General features: G+C 44.6%; 1 protein-coding gene across 1 annotated transcript; it reads left to right on the top strand.

Annotated features, from left to right (window-relative positions):
- Positions 1-729: 729 nt before the first annotated feature.
- LOC309546648 (uncharacterized protein) lies at positions 730-12,664 on the top strand (the record flags this gene model as incomplete). The annotated part of the gene is made up of 2 exons (XM_082246375.1): positions 730-1,502; positions 12,601-12,664. 2 exons carry the CDS (start codon positions 730-732, stop codon positions 12,662-12,664), a joined length of 837 nt encoding a protein of 278 aa, XP_082102501.1.
- Positions 12,665-19,297: the final 6,633 nt, after the last annotated feature.

The raw sequence follows: 19,297 nt of genomic DNA, 5'->3' as shown, positions 1-19,297 counted from the left end.
CAGTTGTTATTACATGTTATGTTATGCTATGTTATTGGTATCTTCCTTGCACCCCTGCTGTTTCTGGCTAGATGGTTTCTCCCATCCTCCATTTTCCTGCTGTAACTCCCATTTTGTTTAGTTGTTATGAGGAGACTGCAGAGTGTGGAAGCTGTGTAACTTCATTGGAAATTTACCTATGGAAAAGTCTCTATGTTTATGCCTTTGCTAACTTGAAGCATGAAGAAGCATTGGAGAACACCTCTGGAGTCTTTATTCATTGAGTAAACTATCTGTTAAAGCCATCATTCAACCTGCTGCACACACTTTCAGACTGGGTCTACAAGAAGGTCACAGGTACAATCGATGCTGAGACAGAACAGTAAATTTACAGGAATACACAGCTTCCAAGAAGTACTTGAAGTAAATTTCCAGTTGTTTCATCACACAGGTATCTCTGCAGCTTCAGAAAGTAAATTTCCAAGACTCTGCAGCTTCAGAACAGTGAGTACCACACTTGTCTGTGAGTCACCAGAAGCATTACTCTGCATATGAAACCAGCCACCTACTGAATGCTTCATTACTGTTACAGCCTTCTGAGGTGATCCAGTTTGAACTAGTTCCAGCAATAGCTAGCTATTGTATCAAATACCCAGCACCTCAGCCAGCCTGCTTAATAACAGAAGTCACTACTTACAGAGCTGAGCTCTGGCAGATTTCTAACAAGACACCAGAAATACAGTACTTATTATGTCTGACAGAGATCTCACAGAGTTACCTGCATTTAGTCAAAATAAAGCAGACTCCTTACTTCATTCTGCTCGTCCTGTCAGAGCCCCTCATCCATCCTTGAAGGCAAGGGAGGTTTATGAAGCAAGTAAGGAAGAAACATCTAGTAACCTGACTGCATTATGGGAAAAGACTTTAAGTTGTATAACAGCCACTAATGAAACTAGCAACAATTCTGAGCAATTGAACACTGCTCTCTCAAGGGTTAAGAAGGCATTTGAGAATTATAAAAGACTTTCTGAGAAGTACTATTCCCTATTGTCACATTCCAACATAGAGGAAGCTGCATTGGAATTAAAGGACTTTACTTCTAATGACCAGCAGAGGCATAGTACATATCTTGAAGCAAAGGCACAGATAGAAGGTAGATTGGCACAGCTACATGAGACTACATCCTGTAACTCTGCTTCTTCCAGACACTCAGGAAAATCTTCTAGGTCTGCCCGCTCATATCATAAATCTTCTTCTAAGTCTTTGCGGTCCTGCTCTATAAGGTCAATACTGAGTGACCAAATACTCAAAGCTCGCCAAAAGGTTGCAGTAGCCCAGGTTCAAGCCGCCTGCTCTGAAAAAGAAGCAGCCTTCAAGGCTCAGCTAGAAATTCTTCAGAAGAATAGAGAAAAGGAAGTAGCTTTAGCAGAGTTATCTGTCTTGGAACAAGCCCTATTGGAAGAAGAAGGAGCAGCTTGTACCAGCTTAGCTGCTTGTCAAGACCCTGTTGAAAGGACCCTACAGTTTGTCCTAACTCAGAACCACCACAATACAGTCCCACCTAAAGTTGAAGATTCTTCTCATAATCATCCAGCAAGTGGATCAGAAGGCAATGTGTCGCCAAAGCAAGCTGGTCAACTAGACGCACCTACTAACAGAGACCCTCCACAACTACCGCACGTCACAAAATCAAGTGAATCAACCTACGCAGCTCATGTGCCACCACAACCCTATGTGCATAGAGATTACAAGGGCACAGCAGAAGACTACAGAATGAACTCTATACCCCCTTTGATACAGCTCTCTTTGACTTCAAATGCTCAGAGACCTTCAGTCGACAGACCCTTACCTAAATTAAACCCATCTGCAACACCTTTCTCTCTACCTACCAGCCAACATCAGATACCAACCATGGTCCAAGACGGCGCACCATCAGTAGACCCTGTGGCTATAAAAACTGAAAGCACTGACATTGCAGAGTTCAGCAAGTATATAATTCGACGAGAGTTGATTACAACTAGACTGTCTAGATTTGATGACCGCCCAGAGAACTACAGGAGTTGGAGATCTACATTTAAGGCGGTAACCAAGAACTTGGACATTGATCCTCAAGCAGAACTTGACTTACTAATAAAGTGGTTGGGGCTTCAATCTTCAGGACAAGTCAAGAGACTTAAATCTGTCTACATTTATAACTTTAAAGCAGGCCTTGATGCTGCCTGGGAACGTCTAGAACAAGACTATGGGAGCTCCGAAGTCATTGAATCTGCCTTATTCCAGAGACTAAACGACTTTCCTAAAATCTCTGTTAAGGACAATCATAAGCTTAGAGAGTTAGATGACCTCCTTCATGAACTTGAAATTGCTAAGTTAGATCCTAGTTTACCAGGTCTTAGCTATTTAGACACTGCTCAGGGCGTAAATCCTATTGTAGCAAAGTTGCCTAGTCATCTTCAGGGAAAGTGGACTAGTGTAGGATCAAAGTATAAGTATGAGCATCGTGTTTCCTTCCCTCCCTTTTCTTATTTTTCAGAGTTCGTGCGGAAGGTTGCAAGATCCAAGAATGACCCAAGCTTCTTCTATCCAGATACAACCACCATTCCTTTAAGTACTTCAAGGGGTATTGCCACCAACAGTAAATTCAAGGATTTAAGGCATCCTATTGCCGTGAGGAAGACTGCAATAGCATCCAACGTCTTGGCTACAGACATCAAAGCAAGCAATCTTAATCAACAGTGTCCTATTCATAATGCGCCACACTCTCTCTCCAAATGTCATGCATTTAAGGACAAGCCTATTGAAGAACGCAAGTCATTTCTCAAAGAGCATAATATCTGTTTTAAGTGTTGTGCATCCTCCGATCATTTAGCTAGAGACTGTAAGATCGCCATCAGATGTTCTCTCTGCAACAGTGCCAAACATGTGGACGCTCTTCATTCAGACCTGTTCAAAAGGAAACCTTCACCCGGCAGCAACCCCAAGACTACATCAGATGATGGCGGGGAGAGAACTGAGCAATATGCCGACCCCGTAACCACAAGGTGTACAGAGTAGGGATGCACCGAAATGAAATTCTTGGCCGAAGCCGAATAATAATGAAAGGCCGAATACCGAACGCGGTGTTTCAAATTTTTTAACATAAAATATGCCCATTAGCGTGCCCCTTAACATAAAATATGCCCATCAGAGTGCCCCTTAACATAAAATATGCTCATCAGAGTGCCCCTTAACATAAAATATGCTCATCAGCATGTCCCTTAGCATAAAATAAGGGGCACGCTGATGGGCACATTTTATGTTAGGGGGCACTCTGATGGGCACATTTTATGTTAGGGGGCACGCTGATGGGCACATTTTATGTTAGGGGGCACTCTGATGGGCAAAACAAAACATTTAAATCAGCATTGCTCTTAACATAAAATATGCCCATTAGCGTGCCCCTTAAAATGAAATATGCCCATCAGAGTGCCCCTTAACATAAAATATGCTCATCAGTGTGTCCCTTAGCATAAAATAAGGGGCACGCTGATGGCCACATTTTATGTCAAGGGGCACTTTATAGGGCACTCTAATATAATTAGCATGGCAAGTGGCAACAACATATGGCAGTCTGCACACTAATGCTTGTGCAGCTGCCAGCTACTGTATTCTTCTCCCCCAAATGTGCTCAGCTCCACATCACATACCTCAACTGCAGCCAGAGCCAAAAGCTGCGAACAGGGGGGCGGGGCGTGGACCTAGTGTGAAGGAGCCGCCAGTCAGGAGCAGGGGGCGGGACGCGCGCGTGACGTCACACCCCCTACTCGCGGCCGGACAGGACACCGGCGGCGTGTGAGAAGGGAGCCGCGAGCCGCAATGAGAAAGGTGAGCGGTCAGGGCGGAAGCTACAGAGGATCATTGCATACATTATCAGAGGGTTACTTACTGCAGAGGACATTTTTTACATAGATCATAATAGAGGACCGCAAGCCGCAATGAGGAAGGTGAGACATTGTTCGGCTCAAAATTATTCGGCCTTTTGATTTATTCGGCCGAACACCGAAAGTGCCATTTTCTCTATTTTCGGCCGAATAATGTTCGGCCACCGAATATTCGGTGCATCCCTAGTACAGAGGTATGTGGAGAAGGGCTTCATAGCAAGTCTTGTAGCAAGATATGTCTTGTAAGAGTTTTTCCTGAAGGATGTCCACAAAAATCCATAAAAATGTATGCCATACTCAATGATCAGAGCAATCGCTCATTGGCCAGTACAGAATTCTTTGACCTATTCAACATTCAAGGAGAGACCTGCTCCTATACCTTGCAGACATGTGCAGGAAAGGTCAATACTTCTGGAAGAAGAGCCCATGGCTTCGTAGTTGCATCAGAATATGAGGACACAGAGTTTCCTCTTCCAACTCTAATCGAATGTGATCAGCTACCGAACAACAGAGAAGAAATCCCCACACCAGAGGTTGCACGTCATCACCCTCATTTGAGTCACATTGCTAATTACATTCCACCACTTAACAAGGATGTTAAGATTTTGATTATACTAGGGAGAGACATTCCTAGAGTTCATAAAATAAGAGAGTTATGTAACGGTCCAGATGATGCTCCTCAGGCCCAGAAACTTGATCTTGGATGGGTGATAATAGGAGAAGTCTGTTTAGACCAATCTCACAAGCTCTTGGATGTAGCTTCCTACAAAACTAATGTTACCTATCGATTAATGGAATGTCCATCGCACTATTATGTGAAGGAAAGACTTGATTTTAAGAACGAAGTTCCATATCAAGCACTCCAAAGCATTAACTGCAAGCTCACTTCTCAAAAGGACTTTGGTGATTCAGTGTACCAGACTACTTGTGATGACAACAAGATTGCCTCTTCAGTCGAAGACAAGGAGTTCATCAAGATTATGGATGAAGAGTTCTTCAAGGACAATTCCAACAGTTGGGTAGCTCCATTACCCTTCCGAGTACCAAGGCTTACTCTCCCTAACAATCGAGAACAAGCTTTAACCAGATTTGCTGCACTGAAGAAAACTCTCAGTAACAAACCTGAGAAGCAAGAGCACTTTCTAGCATTCATGCAGAAGATTTTAGTGCCAGCAGTTGTCCTCACACAAACCATTTGGTTTTCAGGACCCAAGTTTTTAATGGACCAGTCTTCTACAAACTCAGAAGAAGATATTGATTTCCACCTGGAGGATCCAGATACTGATCCGGAAATTCGGCCTGAAGTTGTAGCATTGAGTTCCAACATCTGCTCAAGAAGAAATTTGGAGGATGAAGATGACTCCACAGATATGGGGGATGGAGCTGATGAATGGATGCAGGCCAAGACTCTGGTTAAGCCTCCGGACCAGCTGGAACTCAGCGACGCTGAACTTAAGGAGGAATTCACTCGTATCCTGACTGCAAACAACCCTCATGCCCCCCAGAACATTGTGAGGTACAGTTTTAAGGAATGGGCCTACAAACCCATTAACATCGTGGACCAGCTGGCCGTACGCTTCTCCCTGGATGGAAACATGTTAAACGAAGACTCTGATGAAGCGCAGCGACAGATGGCGAAGTTGGGAGTCATTGAAGAGACTCAGACCAACGACTCCACAGAGCCGGGAGACAAAGATACAGATGGGAAGTCTGACGCTCAGGCTAGTGAAGAATGGACAGAAGGTGAGGAAATACCATCCAGGAACAAGAAGGAGAGAAAACTGACCAACCAGTTCAATTATAGCGAGAGAGCGTCCCAGAGCATTAACAAACCCCTGCGGGAGCGAGCTTCTCAGACAGAGCCACCTCCAAGGGCCACCTTCTCCGCCACTGCAGACCAGTGGAAATTCAACCCACCACAAGCTTCACACATGGGCGGAGCATGGAAACGTATGATTGGGATGGCAAGGCGCATACTGGATTCTATGGTGCTTGATGTGAGTTCTTCACGTCTTACCCATGAAGTACTTACTACATTCCTTGCTGAGGTCGCAGCAATAATCAACTCAAGACCGTTGACAGCTGTATCCACAGACCCAGAATGCCCAACTGTTTTAACTCCAGCTGCATTATTGAGCCGGAAAATTGGACAGATCCCAGCGCCAAAGAGCATCTTTGATGAAAAGGACATATATAAACGTCAATGGAGATACGCTCAATACCTTGCAGATTGTTTCTGGGACAGATGGAGGAGGGAATACCTCACACTTCTCCAAGGATGTAAAAAGTGGCAAACCCAGAAGCCTAACTTAAAGGAAGGGGACCTGGTTCTTCTAAAAGACAAGCAAACCAATCGGATCCAGTGGCCAGTTGGAGTTATTACAAAGTCTATTGCTAGTGATGATGGAAAGGTCCGAAGTGTGGAAGTCAGGATTGTAAAGGACGGGAGCCCAAAAACCTTCCTGAGACCAGTCACTGAGACAGTCCTAATTATGCCTGCTTCCAAAAATTCTGATTCAGTGTTATGTGAAGGAGTCACTTAGACCTCTAGCATAGTTAGCTTAGAGGATAGGGCTACATAGCATTCTACTGTATGCAATGTTAATTGTATGTTTATGGAAAATAATTGTGTAGTGGTATCTCACGATACCAGGCGGGGAGTGTGCTGCCACGCAGCTTTAACTGTCTAGCAGTTGTTATTACATGTTATGTTATGCTATGTTATTGGTATCTTCCTTGCACCCTTGCTGTTTCTGGCTGGATGGTTTCTCCCATCCTCCATTTTTCTGCTGTAACTCCCATTTTGTTTAGTTGTTATGAGGAGACTGCAGAGTGTGGAAGCTGTGTAACTTCATTGGAAATTTACCTATGGAAAAGTCTCTATGTTTATGCCTTTGCTAACTTGAAGCATAAAGAAGCATTGGAGAACACCTCTGGAGTCTTTTTTCATTGAGTAAACTATCTGTTAAAGCCATCATTCAACCTGCTGCACACACTTTCAGACTGGGTCTACAAGAAGGTCACAGGTACAATCGATGCTGAGACAGAACAATTACATTAGGAGTGTTTTAATTTTTCAAATATACTGTATATATCATAGTTTGTAGACGCTATAACTTTCACACAAACCAATTATTGTACACTTTTTTTGAATTTTTTTTTGTAACAAAGACAGAGCAGACGTAGCAGAATACATTTGGCCTAAATTTATGCAGAAATTAGATTTTTTTTAAACCATACCTTGTTATTGAAATTAAATTGGTCATGTAATATAAACATAGCGGTGAAGACAGCAGTCAGTTGTACAATCTTCTGGAAAAATACATTTAATGTAGATACTTTAGACAAGAAAGTAATGTATGTAGCAAATATAGGGTCCCCTAAAGGAGGCCCCAATCTGCCACCCCGTACGGGATCAGAGTGTGGACAGGTGTGTGCTATCGTGTGTGCTCATGAAAAAACAAGAACAAAAAACAAAAACCCCCAAAGAACAAAAGAAAAAAAAAACAGAACCCCCCCCAGAAGCTAGCAAAATACAATTTTAAGGTAATTGTTTCTTAATTGAGACCATGCATAAAACCAGCTAACCTAAATATATCTCTTGGATTAAATTACTACTAAGGAGCAATAGTTAGTCACAAGATTATCTCAACTGTAAAGGTAGGTGCCTATGAGGCTACAGATGCCTGGGGTGATCTAAGAAATTTGATTTTATTAGATATGTTTTATAACAGAAAGTAGAAAATTGATTTTTTTTCAAATTTTTCATGTTTTTTTAAATTTATATAATAAAAAACAAATATATGTTTATAGTAGTGAGAGTGACTGTAATGTAATTCTATGATATCCACTACAAGGCAACCTAAACTTAATATCCTCAGCTGATATATGTTACTTCCTATATAGCTGTGTAAATCAGTCTAGATAACTGGCATAGACACTCTTGAACTGAAACACTAGCAAGGCCTTGCGTTTCTTCGCCGGCAGTTGGAGCTCTTAATCACTTGTTCATGTGATATTTGTAATCCACAAAGGGGTAGGTAGACAATATCCAAATCCTAGTGACAGATGTATGCTGTGTATAGTTATGTGTATACTTGCAGTTTTCCCAGAGATCACCAGGCACTTTACTGTAACATCAATCCAGCGCAGGGGCGGATCCAGAGTCTAATCTCGGGAGGGGCACTGTCATTTTTATTTTTTTTACTAGTAATGGCGGTGATCAGCGATTTTTAGCGGGACTGTGACACTGCAGCAGACAGATTGGACCCCTAACTGACATTTTTTACACTTTTGGGGGAACCAGTGAGTGACATTACTACAGCAATCAGTGCTAAAAATATGCACTGTCACTGTAATAATGACACTGGCAGGGAAGGCATTAACCCAGGGGCGATCAAAGAGTTAAGTGTGAGCCTGAGGGGTGCTTTCTAACTGTGGGGGGGTGGGCTTGTAATATCAACACAGAGACCTGTGTTCCTAAATAGGAGGAACACAGGAGCTCTGCAGTGATTCCTGAGACAACAACGGTCTGCTGCGTTTACAACCGCAGACAGTCGTTCTCTCTTCACAGGGAGCGATCGCGGGTGCCCGGCGCCAATTGTGGCTGCTGACCCTGCGCTTCGGCTTCCCCGCTGGCAAGTGGGCACGCGCGCCCCCAGGATCGCTCCCGCACACCACCGTACAGGTACGGCGATTTGCGAGAACCTGCCGCCATATAACTGTGGCGGCTGGTCGGCAAGTGGTTAAAACAGTGACACTGTTTTAAAGTGTTCCATGCACCCCCATGCCGGCATGCCATTTATTTGTATTCTGACACATGGCTGTGCAGTGTCCTGATATGACATGCTGGTGCAGGTCCATGAAAGCAGCCTGCATGCACACCCGGAAGCATGACATATTGGGACACAGTGGCTGTGTGTCTCAGTAGAAATAAATGGGATGCCGACACAGGGATATATGCAACACTTTATGCATCCTAAAGCCAGTAAATGACAGCCCTGCATGTTAGAGTCATGTCTGCAGCACACCCTGTGTAAAGGAGGCAGAGAGATTATTTTCACTGTCATTCTATATCATCATTATCTTGTACTGTGTGATTATCATGATGATAATGATGATGAAAGCATTTAGCTGCTGAATAATTCCTCATGGTGGCTGGGCAGCAGCAAGGACATGGCATAGGTGAAGGATGTTACTGTACCTTTTTGGAGACAAATGAATTCATTGCAGTCTAGATGTTTTCCTCACTGCCCCGGTCTGCTGTGAAGTCACACACACTGACACACGCTGCTGTGTCTCCGGCTAATTTCCCCTCAACCTGAGCCCGCCCTCTCCTCTCTGCACCCATTGGCTGAAGGAGTCAGGCAGTGATGAGGCTGCTGACTGATATCACTCCGCCTGGCCGGAACCTTCATTTTATTGTCGCAAAATGCGGCTCCTGGTGGTATTAATCCACCTGAGCAGGGAATAAAAAAAAAAAAACTCTCTCCATGATACAGCATCCTGGGCCCCTCTAAATGAACTGATGGGGCTCAGGGACTGTATTTTAGGTCTCCTGGGAACCGGGGGAAGCAGAAATAAAGTACCTGCAGCTGCATTTAGATAATGCCTCTGTAAATTTAAATCTGGTACTATTTTCTCGGGGGGGGGGGGGGGGGGAATTGCCTCGATGCCCCCTGGATCCGCCAGTGGTCCAGCGGTGATCTCCTCAGCTTCTCACAGGGCTCTCTCTCTCCCTCTCTCTGCTGCTGCGTCACAGGCAAGAACTTCAGCACTCTCAGTGTTAGGCTGCTGTCTCTCCCCGCCTCTCACTGTCCTTTCAATCTCCACACTGGACCTCTCCGTGACTCCCGCTGTCCTTCTCTCTCAGGAATGTGCTCTCCGCACTGTTAGGCTTCGCTCTCAGGCCTCTCTCCTGGCCAGTCTTCCTCCGCACACCCACTCTTCACACTTTCCCCCGAAGCAAGAGAACGCGCATCCAGCCCTGCCCCAAGTAAATACTCTTCCCCATGATCCTTTGCGGGTCCCAAGCTCCCTGGGGGTGCAGTTTCCTCAATCCACTTCCGACAATCCACTTCTTCTACTTCCTGTCTTAAAGGTACACAGAAACATCTCCAACGATAACTATAAGTATGTGTATTTATAACAGTAGTCTGCTACATGTAATTTGCATACAGTGTTGTATGATTGAGCAATTACCAGTTAAAGTAGCTGAATAGCAGACAATGGCTTGGTCATGAAGGGGGTATAACCTTACAAAGGTCAAGTGTTTAAAAATGAATGGGCTCTAACTCATCCAAAATGTTGTACTTCAATTGGGGCCGCTGATAGGCGGAGGCCACCAGTCCTCCTGTAGGGGGCCCAGGCACACAGGTGCGCCCCAACAGCATGGGGAATCAGTGCAGTCCGGCAGAGGGGAAAATACAGAAGGAAGCCCTGTGCGGCTCTCTGCAGCAGCTAAACGCCAGTTTATCCCCTCCTGCCAGCTTTCAGCTGCTGCAGGGAGAGACACAGACACAGAGCATCATTCCTGTAATTGCTTCTATGACACGGAACCCCCTTCCTGTTCTTCCCGTGTGCCCCCCTTTTACTATGACACCCCCCCCCCCGCAGAGTTGCAGGCTTCCCTGTCCTGTAAAAAATAAAAATTGCAAATAAAAAAACGAATAATTTAACATTGTAATAAATAATTAAAAATTTTTTAAAAATAATTGTAAACATTTTTAACATTTTTTAACCACCCCCCATCCGCGCTACAGCCTATATACGGCTGCAGCGCGGACTTGAATTTTCGGGAGGCCGTTTTTAAACGGCCTCCCAGTGACACGCTCCCAGCGCGCTCCCGCGAGCGCGCTGCGGGGAAAATCTGTGTCGGCCGTGTCCCTTGGACACGGCCGATCACAGATCGTGGTGAATGGCCAATCACAGCGGCCATTCACCACGTGATCGGGCCGTCCAATGAGCGATGATCTCATATGTAAACATATGAGATCATCTCTCATCGCCGGCGCTCCTTCCTCACACGGAGCCTGCAGTGTGAGGAAGGAGGGGGAGCCTCACAGCGCCAGGGACACAGAAGAATGTAATCAGGGCACCGATCACCAGTGCCCTGATTACTAAAGGTAAAAACACACACACAGTGCCCCCCCATCAGTGCCCACAGTGCCCGCCATCAGTGCCCCCCATCAATGCCCACAATCAGTGCCCATAGTGCTGCTAGTCAGTGCCCATCAGTGCCTGCTCATCTAGGCACTGATGAGCACTGACTGGCAGCATTATGGGCACTGAGTGTGGGCACTGATGGTGCTGCCCATCAGTGCCGCTCATCAGTGCCACCAGTCAGTGTCCAGTGCCATCCGCCAGTGCCCATCAGTGCCGCCTATCAGTGCCCATCAGTGCTGCCCGTCAGTGCCGCCTCTCAGTGCCGCCTCTCAGTGCCCAGCAGTGCCACCTGTCAGTGCCCAGCAGTGCCACCTCTCAGTGCCCAGCAGTGCCACCTCTCAGTGCTCATCAGTGCCGCCTATCAGTGCTCATCAGTGCCGCCTATCAGTGCCGCCTATCAGTGCCGCCTATCAGTGCTCATCAGTGCGGCATATTAGTACCTCCTCATCAGTGCCCATAAGTGCCACCTCATCAGTGCCCATAAGTGCCACCTCATCAGTGCCCATCAGTGCAGCCTATCAGTGCCCATCAGTGCCGCCTCATCAGCGCACATCAGTGAAGGAGAAACATTTATTTTCAAAATTTACTCGCAGAAAATAAGAAAAACTTTTTTTTTTTTTCAAAATTTTCTGTCTTTATTCTTTTTTTTTGTAAAAAATAAAAATCGCAGAGGTGATTACATACCACCAAAAGAAAGCTCTATTTGTGTGAAAAAAATGATAAAAATTTCATATGGGTACAGTGTAGCATGACCGCGCAATTGTCAGTCAAAGTGTGAGAGCGCTGAAAGCTGAAAATTGGCCTGACAGAGTATGTCTGCTAAGGATTAATTTAGAATTGTACATGTCGGGAGGAGTCTAAGATGGCGCCGGGAGCAGACGTGTGCTAGCTGAGCTCCCGACTCCGGCGTCTATCCTTGTAGTTCACCCACGTAGACTCTCCTGCTGATCGGCTGCAAGTTCCCTCTGACGTTGAGTCCGGGAAGAAGGTGGAAGGCGGGCTGTCTAGCGGTACTTGCACCGGCTGTTACCTTGCCGTTGCCTTGCCTTGCTGTGTCCTGTGTGCCTGTGTGCGGGCTGTTCTCTGCTGTCCTGGCGGTTCGTGCTGGGCGGCTCCTCTGTTCCTTCCGCCCTCATTTGTGCCTGCTCTGAGGTGCTGGACGCTGGAGGGCTGACGAGGCGGTGACCGGGGCTGGCGAGATCAACTGGAGTGGCTGGAGTGGCGGTGATCGGTGTGAGCTCCCGCGGTGTGCGGACTGCATGTCTGCTGGAGGGATGGTGAGCTGGTGTGCTGGGTGACGTCCTGTGGATCTGCTGCTTGGTACCTTACTCTGCCTCACTCTGGAAGTATAGAGGAGCAGACCTGCTAGCAGTAGCAGTAGCAGTAGTAGTTATTGGACTGCTTACACTGGCGGTTTTTTTTTTTTTTTTCTCCCTGAGGACGCTAATAAAGCAGTGAGTAAATGCCTAAAATGGATATAGACCCCTATTCACCTATTTAAACGGCTCCCTTTTTGCCCTTTTTTTTTCTTCTCAAGCCTACTCCATATTATATCTCCAGCCTCCTATATCAAACATCTTAGTAAACTTCTGATCATATAAGGTTAAGCGAGAGATATAAAACCCGTATGCAATATAATTAATAAAGCAGATCGGAGCAGACTGAAGCAGATTGGATGGGCCTAAAACCTCCCGAATTTTTTCCAGCTATATTATATTAAGGAAGGGGAGAGGAGGGGGAAAGGAAAAGGACTGGGACGCTTGAATACTTTTTTCTCCCCTTTTTTCCCCCCTTTTACCCCCCCCCTCCTTTTTTTTTTTTGGGAGGAATGCCCAAAAATAAAGGGGGTGTACAGACACGCCGTGCAGTCGTGACATCACCGTCTAAATCTACGGTAACTATGGCGTCTCAGACCGAACAGACAACAGTGATCAGGGAAGTAGAACCGCCTGCAAGTTTAGAGACGCTCATGCATGCTATAGTAGACTGTAAGACGGCCCTGACCTCTAAAATTGATTGTGTACAATCAGATATTGGACTTATCCGTAAAGATATGGACAATTTCCGAGATAGAGTTACCGAGATGGAAATGCGGGTTTCAGAAGTAGAAGACACACAGAAAGGTTATAACTCGGATGTTCAGCTGCTCAAAGCCAGGGTTAAGCAGCTGGAAATAAGAGCAGAAGATGCAGGAATAACTTACGGATTATAGGTCTCCCGGAGGGGTCCGAGGGTGCAAACCCGGTGACCTTTATTGAGCATTTACTTCCGACCATCCTTCCAGAAGCTAAATTCTCTCCTTTTTTTTCAGTGGTACGTGCACATCGGATACCAGGGAAGCGAGGGCCTCCCGGCTCTCCTCCACGCACCTTTATTCTGAGGTTTCTTCACTATGGTGACCGGGACACTGTTTTACGAGCAGCCCGCTCTCAGGGTGAAGTGAAATACGAGGGTGGTAAACTTTTTATTTTTCCAGATTATTCTGTTGAAACACAGCGTCAGAGGAAGTCATTTGATCAAGCCCGTTCTAAGTTAAGAGAAAAGGGGTTGAAATATAGTACTCTGTTTCCAGCTAAATTGCGAGTACAAGATGGTGAACATGTGCGTCTCTTTTCCTCCCCAAAAGAGGTGTTATCCTGGCTTGAGACATACAAGTAGGACTGAAACTGAACCCCTTTTTTTTTTTCCTTCCTCTTGGCCTCTCACAGTTTGCTTTCCCAAATTTCACACGACAGTTGGGTGAATTAAGACACAAGTTTTTTTTTTTTTTTTTTTTATCCCTTTTTGAACGCCGGAGTCTTCTCCCTTCCCCTCCTTTTTTTTTTTTTTTAAAGGGGGGGGGGGGTAATATAGCGCCTCTTTTTTGACACTTACCCCCTAGGGTGGACTATGAGGTCCGCGGTGGGTGGGATACAAACCCTCTCCAAATTTGGGGAGATGGGTGGGGTGGGGGGGATGGGGATGTTTGAATCATTACTCTGTTATTGTATTTATTGTATTTTTCAGTTGTTTTCCTTTTTTTTTTTTTTTTTTTTTTGGGACATTGGCACACAAATATATATTATTATATATATGTTGTATACACTGTTTTATGAGCGGATATGGAATCTTTAAGGGTGATTTCTTGGAACACTAGAGGTTTGAATTCCCCGCAGAAACGCTCTTTAGTATTTCAATATTTAAAAACGTTTAATCCTCATATATGTGTTCTGCAGGAGACCCACTTGTTGGGTACCCGAACGCTGGCTCTTAAGAAACCATGGGTTGGGCATCATTACCACTCTACGTTTTCTACGTATGCTCGTGGAGTCAGCGTTCTTATCCACAAGTCTCTCCCGTTTAGACTAATGGGTCTTTCCCTGGACCCGGATGGACGATTTGTTTTGCTCAATCTGCAGATATCATCTTTTACTTTATTGCTGGTAGGTTTATATATACCTCCGCCGGCTTCAGTCAGGCTGTTATATAAAATTTTTAAAGAAATTGCAAAATATGAGAATGATAACATACTTATTGTGGGTGATTTTAATATGGTTCCAGACCCGAACATGGATAGAATGACTGGAGATTCTTCCACCAGATCGGATCTTGCTGTATGGGCTGAGACCTATGGGTTGACAGACCTATGGCGTTGGCACCATCCCCATGCTAGGGAATATACCTGCCACTCCGCCACTTATAAATCCTTTTCTCGAATTGACTTAATGTTTGCAGGTGGGTCATTACTATCTCGGGTGCGGGAGATTCGGGTTCTTCCTCGTGGGATCTCTGACCATGCTCCACTTCTCTTAAATATGGAATTATCTGGTAACCCCTCTCATAGACTATGGCGTTTATCCAGATATTGGATCTCTGATTCTGATATAAACCCTTTAGTCGAACCCCAGATAGCGGCCTTTTGGGAGATAAATCCGGGCACGTCATCAGTGGCTATGGTCTGGGACGCTTTTAAGGTTTGCACCCGGGGGTATTATCAGACAGCTATTGGGAAGATCCAACGATATAGGCGAACAAATCTACTGCAAAAAGAAAAGGAAGCTAGAGATATGGAAAATCTATACATACAAACTAGAGACCCCACTCACTATACACGATTTCAATCCTTGACTAGGGAGGTAATGGCAATACGCACAGCCCTTACACAGAAAAAACTGCTTTCTCAATCTCAACATATTTTCGTACATGGAGAGTATAACGGTAAAATGCTGGCGCAAATTTCTAGGGAACAGACAAGTGGGTATAGTATAGCACATATTCAGGATCAATCAGGTACTCTTCACTCCAATCCAGAAACTATTAATCATAACTTCACTGATTATTATCGGGCCCTATATAATACTAGGGTTAATTATTCAGGAGATGAACTCGATCATTATCTACAGGCAGTGGACTTTCCAGTTTTAACTGGTAGAGATAGGGCCAAATTAGACGCCCCTATTACTCTTTTGGAGATCCAGGAAGTGGTGGCCTCCCTACAACCCGATAAGACACCAGGACCGGATGGAATTCCTGTTGAATTCTATAAGGCCCATATGGACCTTTTGGGCCCGCATTTATTAGCCACTCTTCTAGGATCTCTAAATGATGGGGAACTCCCTAAAACAATGAGCGAAGCGATTATTGTTGTGATCCCTAAACCAGGGAAGGACCCATCATTATGTTCATCATACAGACCTATCTCTTTATTAAATGTTGATGGGAAGATCCTTTCAAAAGTCTTGGCCACTCGACTTAATAGTGTTATCACAGGCTTGATTCATCCGGACCAAACTGGATTTATACCTGAACGGGGCACTGATATCAATATCCGGAGATTGTTTACACATATGGCCTTGGCGTCGGGGGAGGGAGCAGGGGTGGTCGCCTCCCTCGACACCGAGAAAGCATTCAATTCTGTTGAGTGGCCATTTCTTTGGAGGATCCTAGCTAGCTTCGGGTTTGGCCCAAATTTTGTATCATGGATTAAGCTTCTCTATGAGAACCCTACGGCTAGAGTACGCACTAATACATCTCTGTCGGATAAATTCCCTCTACTGAGGGGTACCCGACAGGGATGTCCGTTATCCCCAGCCTTGTTTGCCTTGGCTTTGGAGCCGCTCGCGATTATGTTGCGAGCGGACCCACAAGTCCGAGGCATTAAGGTGGGAGTCATTGAAGAGAAGATGTCTTTATATGCAGACGACACCTTGATATATTTGGCGGATGCTTCCACATCATTACATAGGGCCTTACAATTATTTGACATCTTTGGTCGTTTTTCAGGTATAAGTATTAATTGGTCTAAGTCCGTCCTTTTTCCACTACACCCATCGATACCTTTAATCGATACTCAGACACCGTTGAAATGGGTACAGGATATGGTGTACTTAGGCATCAAAGTGGGCCCAACATTGGAGGTGTACCAACAAAATAACATTGACCCTTTAGTTTTACAATTAAATAAAAAGTGTGCGTCTTGGCGCATGCTTCCCTTGTCCCCCGTTGGCAGAATTAATTTAATAAAAATGAATTATCTTCCGAAATTTTTGTATTTTTTTCGTAATTCCCCCATTGATATGACTAGAACCTTTTTTTCGAGATTAGATAGTATTGTAACAACTTTTGTATGGGCTGGGCGAACTCCACGAGTCGCAAGACGCACGCTATATCTTCCTCTTGCAAGAGGAGGTTTAGCGCTTCCTAACTTTAAATTGTATTTTTGGTCGGCTGTTCTGGTGACGGTCCGGTGGTGGTTCTCCCAGCCCAAAACTAACTCCGCAGTTACACTAGAAGCAGCACTACTGGGTTCATATGCGGCCCTTAGTAATCTTGTTTTTCGGGGCGAACAGGCACATCCTCAAATAACCAGTCTGATGAAGACTGTGCTGCGGATATGGACTCGGGCGCGGGTGATATATAACACACCATTGCACATATCCCCCCACACTCCGTTGTGGGGTAATCCTAATTTAAAACATCTATATCATCTTCCTGATCCACAGGTATGGGCTGCTAGAGGGATTTTGACTATGAAACATGTTATTAAAGATGGAAGACTTCAGGGCTTTAATGTTCTTCAGTCTACCCATTCATTACCTCCTACCATGGGGTTTCGTTACCGCCAGCTTAGTCATGCTATGCGGGCTCAGTTCCAAGGTCTTGTTGTCCTGGAATCAGACCCCTTGGAGAAAATGTTAACTTTTAAGGTAATAGGGAAAACTCTTTCTGCTATATATTCTATACTCTTAACAGATCATAGTCAATCCTCTGAGAAAACCTATAATAAATGGAAGGAGGACATTCCAGATCTGACTATTGAAGAGTGGGAGGACTCGGTGAATAATTATATTCCCTCAATGATAGCGGCCAGGGACAGATTTATACAACTTAAATTCTTACATAGAGCATATTATACGCCGCAACGTCTTGCTAGGATATATCCCATGAAAGATCCCTTGTGCATTAGATGTGGGCATGGAATAGGTACATTCTTACATGTTGTTTGGTCGTGTCCCGACCTGGCAACCTTTTGGAAAGAAGTGACGGACACTATTGGCGAAATCTTTGACATTATGATCCCTTTGGACCCAAAGGTAACTTTATTGAGTAACCTTACAGAACTGGCAGGGGACAAATATGCTAAAAAGTGCATTACATATACCCTGTTTTATGCCAGGAGAGAAATCCTTCTGCGATGGAAGTTACCCGAACCTCCTACCCGATTATCCTGGATAGCTGCCGTTACTAAGACACTTCCATTCTACCGTTTCACATACGGTAGTAGGAATTGCCCAAAAAAATTTGATAAAGTCTGGTCAGCCTGGATTGACGCAGTAGGTGTGCCAATGTCACCTGTTCCATAATGACATAAGTAGGTACTTATTAACTAATTAGGTGATAATTAATTTTTTTTTTTTTTTCTTCCTGCTCCTAAACTGGTTTATTGATATTCCCCTTCCCCTCCCATCCCTAAAGAATATATATATATTTTTTTTTTTGTGTGTGTGTTTCTATGTATGGATAATATTATGTTTTGTGCAGAGTAATGTATTGTATTGGAATATTGTGTTGTTTATATGTTTAACAATAAAATAAAAATTTAACTGTAAAAAAAAAAGAAAATTGGCCTGGATGGGAAGGGTGTTTAAGTGCACAGAAGGCAAGTAGTTAAAAAAAAAGGTTACAAAACAATTAAAAAGGGGCTAATTCACACAGGTTCTCTGTTTAGTTTGTGTTCTCTAATAATAATTTTAGTGTATTTTTAGTAAAAAAAATTGTCTTGATAAATTCGATGGGGGGGTAGGCTGTACGGAGCCCCTTGATTTCTGACAGCAGCCCTGACTGCAATTCACACTGAAGAGAAAGAAGGAGTAAAAAAAAAACCCTATTGTTGGTGCTAGTGGCAGTGATATTAACTCCCAGAATTAGTGTTAGTAGCCTCAGTTATAACCCACATGATTTGTCATTGGCCATGATGATAACCCCTGGTAATAATGTTAGTGTCCACAAAACTAACCTTTTAGCATTGGTATCAGTGGCTGCAACAATAACCCCAGCATTGATATCAATGGCTAGAATAAAAAAAAAACAACAATGGTGTCAGTTGCTGTAATAACCTTCAGCATTGGTGTGAGTGACTGCAATAATGACCCCAGCATTGATGTCGGTGGCTGTAATAATGACCCCAGCATAGATGTCGGTGGCTGTAATAATAGCCCCAGCATTGATGTCGGGGGCGGTAATAATGACCCCAGCATTGATGTCAGTGGCTGCAATAATGACCCCAGCATTGATGTCGGTAGGTGTAATAATGACCCCCAGCATTGATGTCGGTGGCTTTAATAATAACCCCAGCATTGATGTCGGTGGCTGTAATAATGACCCCAGCATTGATGTCAATGGCTGTAATAATAGCCCCAGCATTGATGTCGGTGACTGTAATAATGACCCCAGCATTGATGTCAGTGGCTGTAAATAATAGCCCCAGCATTGATGTCGGTGGCTTTAATAATAGCCCCAGCATTGATGTCGGTGGCTGTAATAATGACCCCAGCATTGATGTCGGTGGCTTTAATAATAGCCCCAGCATTGATGTCGGTGGCTGTAATAATGACCCCAGCATTGATGTCAGTGGCTGTAATAATGACCCCAACATTGATGTCAGTGGCTGTAATAATGACCCCAGTATTGGTGTTAGTGGTATTATTAACTCCCCCTGCCACCTTGTATTGCTGGTCAGTCGCAGTGCCCCTCCT

Source organism: Pelophylax lessonae (genome assembly GCF_965119305.1).
Source record: "Pelophylax lessonae genome assembly, chromosome: 2".
Taxonomy (NCBI): Eukaryota; Metazoa; Chordata; class Amphibia; order Anura; family Ranidae; genus Pelophylax; species Pelophylax lessonae.
Note: the sequence above shows the minus strand (reverse complement) of the source record. Positions and strands in the feature narration are given on the sequence as shown.